Source organism: Hyperolius riggenbachi, chromosome 8 (genome assembly GCF_040937935.1).
Source record: "Hyperolius riggenbachi isolate aHypRig1 chromosome 8, aHypRig1.pri, whole genome shotgun sequence".
NCBI classification, from domain to species: Eukaryota; Metazoa; Chordata; class Amphibia; order Anura; family Hyperoliidae; genus Hyperolius; species Hyperolius riggenbachi.
In genome coordinates, this window is record NC_090653.1 from 60,100,964 (window position 1) to 60,110,852 (window position 9,889).

The 9,889-nt window shown below is 43.2% G+C and overlaps 1 protein-coding gene across 1 annotated transcript; it reads left to right on the forward strand.

Annotated features, from left to right (window-relative positions):
- Positions 1–2,389: 2,389 nt before the first annotated feature.
- On the forward strand, positions 2,390–3,346 carry LOC137527344 (olfactory receptor 1M1-like). The gene has a single exon (XM_068247853.1). It carries the CDS (start codon positions 2,390–2,392, stop codon positions 3,344–3,346), a length of 957 nt encoding a protein of 318 aa, XP_068103954.1.
- The last annotated feature ends 6,543 nt before the right edge of the window (positions 3,347–9,889 follow it).

Here is a 9,889-nt window from a genome sequence, read left to right on the forward strand (position 1 = left end):
GGTCAGCTGCTCCTCCCACTTAGCAGCCTTGCTTTTGGTGTATATGCAGAGCTTCTGTTTGGGTTCAAGGTGCGTTTGCTGTTTCTGGGGGGGCTCAGCGCACCTCTGATTGTAGGCCATTCGGAAGTGGCCTGGTGATGCGCTGATCCACCTTTTGCGCAATTTTCAATTTTCGATTTTACTTGGTAGCGCACCCAGGCTATGCATATGCATAGGTTAGGATTTAGTTAGTGTTAGGTCCCCACCCATATGAGGATAGCTTCTCCACAGTGGGAGGGACGAGTACTTAACACGTTGCATGCAAGCTGTTACAGGAAACCAACATCCTCCAGTGATAGACAGGTTATGTGTATGCTAGGTGTATTTTATCCCACAAGTGGGGCTTGCACTCTCTTGCAGGTAGGCACTTATCTGTTTTTAAGTAGCGCTGTTCATTTCTTTGCTATGTACACATCCAAGGAAGGCAGCAGGCCTTCCTTGGATGCAGGCCTTCCTTGGATCAAGTCCTGACTCAGGGAGGTAGTGACGAAAAATAACAATACAGGTGGACTCTTTCGAGGCCCTGCTGTATATGAGACGAATAAACTTGAAATCCTTTAACGACAATCTGTTATGGAAGGCAAGTCTGCCATCCATTCAAGTGAAAGGTATGCACTGACTGCCAGGTATAATACAATGTGCAGTCACACAGGTGCAGTGAAAATGGATGCACTGACTGCTGGTATATAAAACTGCATGCGGTCACACACAGGTGCAGTGAACAGGTATGCAGTGACTGGTATATAAAACTGTGTGCTGTCACACACAGGTGCAGTGAAAGGTATACAGTGACTGGTATTACAATACAATGTGCAGCTGTCACACAGGTGCAGTTAACAGGTATGCACGGACTGGTATATAAAACAGCGTGCGGTCACACACAGGTGCAGTGAAAGGTATACAGTGACTGGTATTACAATACCATGTTCAGCTGTCACAAACACAGGTGCAGTGAAAGGTATGCAAGGACTGGTATATAAAACAGCATGCAGCAGTCACACTAGGCACTGAATGTGCTGGGCTTTGCACTGTATAGCAATTAGCAAGAGCCAGCTGCGACAGTCAGGGCTGTATATGCAGTGTCAGTGGGCCACACACAAAAAAAAACACATCACAAGAACATTAGCTCTCAAAAGAGCTGTTTTGGTATCGCTTTTCCAGCAACAAATATCAGCAAGGAGCAAGCTAACAGACCCAACTATTGCTTTCTCTATCTCTCCAATGTCTCTCCCTTCTTTTACTAATACTGCAGCAACACAGAGTGAGAACATGGCCAACACTGCTGCCTTATGTAAGGGGGGGGGGGGGGGGCGCTCCAGGAGGGAGTGCAGCCTGATTGGCTGCCATGTGTCTGTGACTGTGATGTAGAGGGTGAAAGTTTAGCCCAATGATGTAGTATAGGGGGCGGGTCGAACCGCCATAAAGTTTGCGTTCGGATGTGAACGCGAACCCACCTTATTCACAGGAATAAGTTTGCATGCGAATCATTCGGGACACCTCTATTCATAAGCCAGGAGACTCCTGAGTAGCCTGGCCACTGTGCACACACGGTGCAGGCCGCGCACGTCCTCTATCTCGCTCTCACAGCTGGTAGCTTTCTGAACATACATGGTAGCAATTTTGTGCTTACTGCGCAAGTGCAGAGCATTCCAGACTACAGGAGCGCATTAGAGGAGGCAAGTTGTACAGGGCTGCACAAGAGATGATCAGAGGCAGACACCAGGGGAACCAGCGGCACAGGATGATGGGGAGGGACCAGGAAGACTACAGGGGGCTGGAAGAAGCCCCAGGTAAGTAAAAGGGCATTTCTTTTTTTCACTTAAGGTTTCCTTTAAAGGACAACTGTAAGGTATAAAAAAAAATAAGTTTAACTTACCTGGGGCTTCTTCTAACGGCCCCCTGCAGATGTCCTGTGCCCCCAATGGAACAAAACAATCCTCCAGTCCCCCGCTGTGGCTCACTTCTGTTTTTTTGCGCAGCAGCCCACGACATTAAAGTTGCAAAAAATGGAAGTGAGCCGCAGCCCGGAGGATCTTTTTGTCCAGACGCGGGCACAGAAGGTCTGCAGGAAACAGAATTCTCCCTGCTATGCATGAGTCAGGCAGATTTTGGAGGGGGACAGTGCCTAAATGAAGAAGTGCGGAAGGACTTTGAGGCACCAGGATAACTACTGGGGTTTTGAAAAAGCCAGAGGTAAGTTAAACTGGGGACCATAGTGTAGCTTTTGGTACCCTTTAAGGCCCAAAGCACTCATTTCTACAGTAATTCTCTGAACATAAAACTTTAGTGGGTTCCACTGACAAAGGCCAGTTCTTTTTTCTCTTTTCAGTAACCTGGAAATTATTAAAAGATGGAGCAAGCCAATGAAACAGTTATGATATATTTCATTGTGAAAGGCATTTCTGATGCCCCGGAGTTGCAGCTTCTAATTTTTCTGCTGGTTTTATTCATTTATCTTGCCACTCTTGGAGGCAACTTAACCATGTTTCTACTAATTATCATGGATCATCATCTTCACACTCCGATGTACTTCTTCTTGGCCAATCTGTCTGCCCTCGATATCTCTTGCTCTACTATATCTCTTCACAAGGCCCTCATTACCTTCATTACGGGAGACAAAGTAGTTTCGTACATCAGCTGTTTGATTCAGATGTTTTTATTTTTGTCCTTCACGTGTGCCGAACTGTTAATTCTTACAATGATGGGGTATGACCGTTATGTGGCTATCTGTAACCCTTTACACTATCACGGCATAATGAGCCCCAAAGCCTGCTGTGGTTTGGCTGGGGTCTGCTGGGTTTTGGGTTGTTTATATATCATGCCCGACTTGTTGAAAATGGCATCGGTGACATGTTACACATCCCTGGAGATCAATCATTTTTTCTGTGACTTCATGCCTTTATTGAAACTTTCCTGTAGCGACACGTATGCTTTGCAAATTTACGTGATAACAGGAGGTGTCTTCCTTTCAGGTGTCCTTCCATTTATTCTTACGTTTGTGTCCTATGTTTATATTATTCGAGCCATACTGAGAATTCGCTCCAGAATCGGGAGGCAAAAAGTTTTCTATACTTGTTCCTCACATCTCACGGTCATCAGCCTCCTTTATGCCACCCTCATTTCTCAATACTTAAGGCCAGCAGAATATATCACACTGGAGTCTAATAAATTTTCTTCCTTGATTAACACCACCATTGTACCTATATTAAATCCCCTAATTTATAGCTTGAAAAATGAAGATGTAAAATCGGCATTTAAAAGGAAATTTAAGATCCCCAAGCAATTTTTTCTTGTAAAAATTAGCTAACGTGTTATGACCTATAAAATATATAATCGTATGTAATTCTCAATGTATTATTATTTGAGTATACAACATATTCTGCAGCACTGCATATAGTTTATAGTCATGTAATTTAGAAAAGAGTTCTTTACAGGAAAGGGTTCTTTACAGTAAGAGTGATTAAGATGTGGAATGCATTGCCACAGGAAGTTGTTATGGCAAACTCTATACCTGCATTTAAAGAGGGCTTAGATGCTTTCCTTGCGTTGAAAGACATACATGGCTACAATTACTAGGTAATGCCTAATGATGCTGATCCAGGGATTTTATCTGATTGCCATCTGGAGTCGGGAAGGAATTTTTTTCCCTTTAGGGGCTAATTGGACCATGCCTTGTAACGTTTTTTTTTCGCCTTCCTCTTGTTCAACAGGGATATGTGAGGGAGCAGGCTGGTGTTGTACTTTGTACTGGTTGAACTCGATGGACGTATGTCTTTTTTCAGCCAAAATAACTATGTAACTACGTAATTAACAGTAACAAACAGGTCAAAGCATATTTGGGACTATTGTTCTTTGTTATAGAGACAATGCCATTGAATGGTGATGTCTAAGTGATGATGTGCTAATCACCTCTTTAAAAGTATGACAACAGAAAAATGTTATAGCAGATTTCTGATGATCTTGTAGATCAAAGAGAAAGTGATAACCCTGCTGAAAAATGTACTATATTAAGCTGACTGCCACTTTTAAAATTATGGATAGCTAAAAAAAAGTGCATTTATGTCAATAAAATTAGACCAGGAATGTCAAACTCAATCACATAAAGGACCAAAATCTGAAACACAGACTTAGTTTTGGGCCACACTGTTTATTAAAATGTAATGGGAAGGGGGGTGTGTGTCTCTGATGGACAACCTAAAAATACAAAAATGTCCAGAATGTGGCCCCCACTGCAAACCAGACGTTATGTGCGTATTGTTGGATACCCAGGCCAGTGAATAGGGTTGGAGTGGAGGGGACGGCTGTTCCAAACAGCTAACAGCTGTCTCGCTTAAAAGTAATGCTTGTTTGCAGCTTCCGGTGGTATGGGCGGGAAGGGCAAAGACGCCATGTTTTTAAATGCATATTGGGAATGTGTGCAAAAAGTAGACCTATAGGACAAATCACAATGTGGAGGGGGCATGTATTCAGAGATAAAACTCAAAAAATGTAAGGATGGGCACAGTCACTTAAAGAGAACCCAGGCGGGGTTCTCACAATGCAATCCACATACAGAGGCTGGGTGTGCCTATAGAGCCCAGCCTCTGTTCCTATTTCAATGCCATACAGAAGTAAACACAGCCCGCTCTGACACACTGTGTGGCAGCAGCGCGGCTGTAATTTATGGCTGATTACAGAGCGCAGGGGGAAGGTAGGGGGGATTGAAATAGCAACAGAGGCTGGGCTGTATAGGCAGACCCAGCCTCTGTACGTGGATTGCATTGTGAGAACCCCGCCTCGGGTTCTCTTTAAATATATTGTTCCTCTACCAGAAAGTCAGTTAAAAGAGATAAAAAAAAAGTAGACATGTGCACAAGCCAAAAAATTACATGAGAGTACATACATATGCAATGACCTTGTTTCTCTATGAAAATGTCTAAGGGCGCCTGGAAAATCACAAGTGTACAGAAAGGATTAATTTCTTCTTTTCTTTTACTGCTTAAAATGATGAAAATTTGAAGCTCTTGAGGGCCACATAAAATGGTATGGAGGTTGTGAGCCTTATGCTTGACAACTGTGTCTTGAACATCTATAGGCCTTTTCTGTGTTTCCCCACCCAGACACCATGTCTAAAGGCGTTTTAGTACAAAACTACTTCTGCCTGCCATAGATGTCTAGAGGTTTTTTTTATCCCCCCATCTACAAAATCTATAAAGCACTAGCAAGCTGTGACCTGCTGGCTGCCATACAAACAGAGATTGTTCATAGGGATGTATGAGCAAGATTCAATTTTGTGGTGATTCAGGCCAATCTTTTTTAGCAATTCTCCTCGAACTTGGATATCCCTTTGCCACAGAGGCCTGAAGAAATTTTATATAAATCTTGGCTCTGTGCCTTTCTACTTGACTTGAAATATGCAAATCATTTTAAAGAGGAACTCCAGTGAAAATAATGTAATAAAAAAAGTGCTTCATTTTTACAATAATTATGTATAAATGATTTAGTCAGTGTTTGCTCATTGTAAAATCTTTCCTCTCCCCGATTTACATTCTGACATTTATTACATGGTGACATTGTTACTGTGGGCAGGTTATGTAGCTGCTCCTAGCTGTTCTGGCTGTTAGAGACAGCTGTAAACAGCTAATTCCTGTCTGTGAACATTGTTACATTGTGGCAGTTTGCCCAGAGTACCGCGGTCCCAGAGCTTCTTGTGGGAGGGGTTTCAGCACAAAATCAGTCATACAGCGCCCCCTGATGGTCTGTTTGTGAAAATCATTATATTTCTCATGTAAAAGGGGGTATCAGCTACTGATTGGGATAAAGTTCAATTCTAGGTTGAGGTTTCTCTTTAAGTTGGTGCAGATTTATGCAAAATGTTACTGCAAATCTATACGGCTTGAAAATAGTCCGATCAAATGCTTTCACTACAAGAATTGATTAGTTATAATAATTAGCATAATTCTAAATCACCACAAATTTAGTTGCATATCATTGGCAATCCCTACTGACCAATGTATAGTTACATAGTTAGTTTGGTTGAAAAAAGACATCCCTCTATCAAGTCCAACCAGGAAAAAAATTTCATTTGGAAATATGGACTTTATTTAGCAAACATGGACTGCTGAATGTAGATTTGGGCAAGACGTTTAATAAACACAATTCAAATATACAGTATTTGGCACTGGCATGTCGATTTTTTAAAATTTAGGATTACTACTACTTTTTTGATGATCAAGTAGACTTCTAGGTATATAAATATACTGTTTAGTTTTTGCCATATAAATATTTTAAGGTTAAAGGGCTCATACACATCTAGGAGGAAATTCACCCGGCAAGAATCAGTACCTGATCCCTCGAGTGACAGGGCCGACACTGTACAGATGCCTTGCTAGCCTGTAGGCTAGCAACATGTTTTGTTGTTATGCGGGGGAGGGGGGGATAGCACACAGAGGAGAGCACACAGAGGAGAGCACACAAAAGCTCTCAGCCAAACCAATCCGCCCAACCTGAGGAGGTTGCTATAAGCTTCCTCAGCCGACTTTCAGTATAGAAAACGCCTTAAATGGGGCTTTAAATAAAGCAATTAAAGGACACCTAAACTGAGAGGGGTATGGAGGCTGCCATATTTATTTCATTTTTAAACAATGCAAATTGCCTGGCTGTCCTGCAGATCATTTGCTTCTAATACGTTCAGCCATAGACCCTGAATAAGTATGCAGATCAGGTGCTTTGACTGAAATTTGACTGAATTTGCCACGTTTGTTTCGGGTGTATGATTCCGACACTACGGATGCATGAAAGCAGTGCTGGGCCGAAGTTACGCATTAGCGTAATTACTCATCGTAATTCACTACAAATGCACCATAAGCATTACGTGTAAGGTTACGGTATTAGACGTAATTAATTACGCGTAGACTGTAGGTTACGTTATTACGCCTAACAAATTACGCGTAAGACAGTAAACTCCTATTGAAATTACACAGTCTGCCGTAATCGCGTAATATTACGCTCCCGTATACTATAAAAAAGCCGCCGACTTTAAGGGTTAATAGCAAAGCCCCCTTAAGTGCTAAGGGCCTCAAATTTGGAGAATATATTAAGGAGATCAGAGGAATAAGAGGAAAAATTTTTTTTCAAAAAGACCTTATAGTTTTTGAGAAAATTGTTGTTAAAGTTTCAAAGAAAAAATATATACATTTAAAAACCCGCCGACTTTAACGGTTAATAGCAAAGCCTGCTTAAAATTTAGGAACACCAAATTCCCAGGGTATATTAAGGGGATCAGTGGGAATAAGAGGGAAACATTTTTTTTCAAAAAGACCTTATAGTTTTTGAGAAAATCGATTTTTAATTTTCAAGGGCAAAAATGTCTTTTAAATGCGGAAAATGTCAGTTTTTTTGCACAGGTAACAATAGTGTATTATTTTCATAGATTCCCGTAAGTGGGAAGAGTTTTACTTACTTTGTTCTGAGTGTGAGAAATATAAAAAAAAACCGACGTGGGGTCCCCCCTCCCAGACCTCTTTAACCCCTTGTACCCCATGCAGGCTGGGATAGCCAGAATGCGGAGCACCGGCCGCGTGGGGCTCCGCACCCTGACTATACCAGCCCGCATGGTCCATGGATTGGGGGTCTCGGAAGGGGAGGGGCAGCCAAGCTTTCCCCTCCCCCTCCGAGCCCTTGTCCAATCCAAGGACAAGGGGCTCTTCTCCACCTCCGATGGGCGGTGGAGGTGGAGGCCGCGATTTCCTGGGGGGGGGGTTCATGGTGGCATCTGGGAGACCCCTTTAAAAAGGGGTCCCCCAGATGCCCACCCCCCCTCCCAGGAGAAATGAGTATAGGGGTACTTGTACCTCTTACCCATTTAAAAGTAGTTAAAAGAGTTAAAAGTAAATAAACACACAAACACTTAGAAAAAGTATTTTAATTAAACAAAAAACATAACCATGAAAAAAGTCCTTTAATATTCTTAATTAACGATTAATACTTACCTGTCCCTTTAAATAAATGATCCCTCGCAATAGCCTCGGAAATGTTCTATCAGTTACAATGTAACAAAGTTATTACAATGTAACAACTTTGTTACATTGTAACTACGCCACACCCGACGTCACTCACCGCTCAGCCGCCGCATACACTTACGCGTCCGTGCAGGACGCTAAGTCCCTGCCAGCTCCCGCTGTCCACCCCACCCACATCTGTCACCCACATGTGGGTGACATGTAGGTGACATGTGGGAGAGGTGGGGAGGGCAGCGGGAGCCGGCGGAACTTAGCGTCCTGCGCGGACCTGACAGAGCTCTGAGCTATATAGCTCAGAGCTCTCTAAGCATCTTTGTATTTGGGCTCCAAGGAGCCCCATTGGTCCTTAGCAGACCAATGGGGTTCCTTCTGATTTGAAGGAACCCCATTGGTCTGCTAAGGACCAATGGGGCTCCTTGAAGCCCAAATACAAAGATGCTTAGAGAGCTCTGAGCTATATAGCTCAGAGCTCTGTCGGGTCCATGCAGGACGCTAAGTCCCGCCGGCTCCCGCTGCCCTCCCTGCCTCTCCCACATGTCACCCACATGTGGGTGACAGATGTGGGCGGGGTGGACAGCGGGAGCCGGTGGGGTCTTAGCGTCCTGCACGGACGCGTAAGTGTATGCGGCGGCTGAGCGGCGAGTGACGTCGGGTGCGGCGTAGTTACAATGTAACAAAGTTGTTACATTGTAATAACTTTGTTACATTGTAACTGATAGAACATTTCCGAGGCTATTGCGAGGGATCATTTATTTAAAGGGACAGGTAAGTATTAATGGTTAATTAAGAATATTAAAGGACTTTTTTCGTGGTTATGTTTTTTGTTCAATTAAAATACTTTTTCTAAGTGTTTGTGTGTTTATTTACTTTTAACTCTTAAAGGAAATGGGTAAGAGGTACAAGTACCCCTATACTCATTTCTCCTGGGAGGGGGGGTGGGCATCTGGGGGACCCCTTTTTAAAGGGGACTCCCAGATCCCACCATGAACCCCCCCAGGAAACCGCGGCCTCTACCTCCACCGCCCATCGGAGGTGGAAAAGAGCCCCTTGTCCTAGGATTGGACAAGGGCTCGGAGGGGGAGGGGAAAGCTTGGCTGCTCCTCCCCTTCCGAGACCCCCCAATCCATGGACCATGCGGGCTGGTATAGTCAGGGTGCGGAGCCCCACGCGGCCGGTGCTCCGCATTCTGGCTATCCCAGCCTGCATGGGGGACAAGGGGTTAAAGAGGTCTGGGAGGGGGGACCCCACGTCATTTTTTTTTATATTTCCCACACTCAGAACAAAGTAAGTAAAACTCTTCCCACTTGGGGGAATCTATGAAAATAATACACTATTGTTACCTGTGCAAAAAAAACTGACATGTTCCGCATTTAAAAGACATTTTTGCCCTTGAAACTTAAAAATCAATTTTCTCAAAAACTATAAGGTCTTTTTGAAAAAAAATGTTTTCCTCTTATTCCCACTGATCCTCTTAATATACCCTGGGAATTTGGTGTTCCTAAATTTTAAGCAGGCTTTGCTATTAACCGTTAAAGTCGGCGGGTTTTTAAATGTATATATTTTTTCTTTGAAACTTTAACATCGATTTTCTCAAAAACTATAAGGTCTTTTTGAAAAAAAAAATTTCCTCTTATTCCTTCTGATCTCCTTAATATATTCTCCAAATTTGAGGCTCTCAGCAATTAAGGGGGCTTTGCTATTAACCCTTAAAGTCGGCGGCTACCTAACATTGATCCATGCGTCAACTTTTCCGCTTGGCAGCATGACCTTACGCATTAATTGCTAGTAGGAAATTATGCATAAGGCAATAACGTAACAACCTGCATTACGGTATCCTTACGCGTAATTGC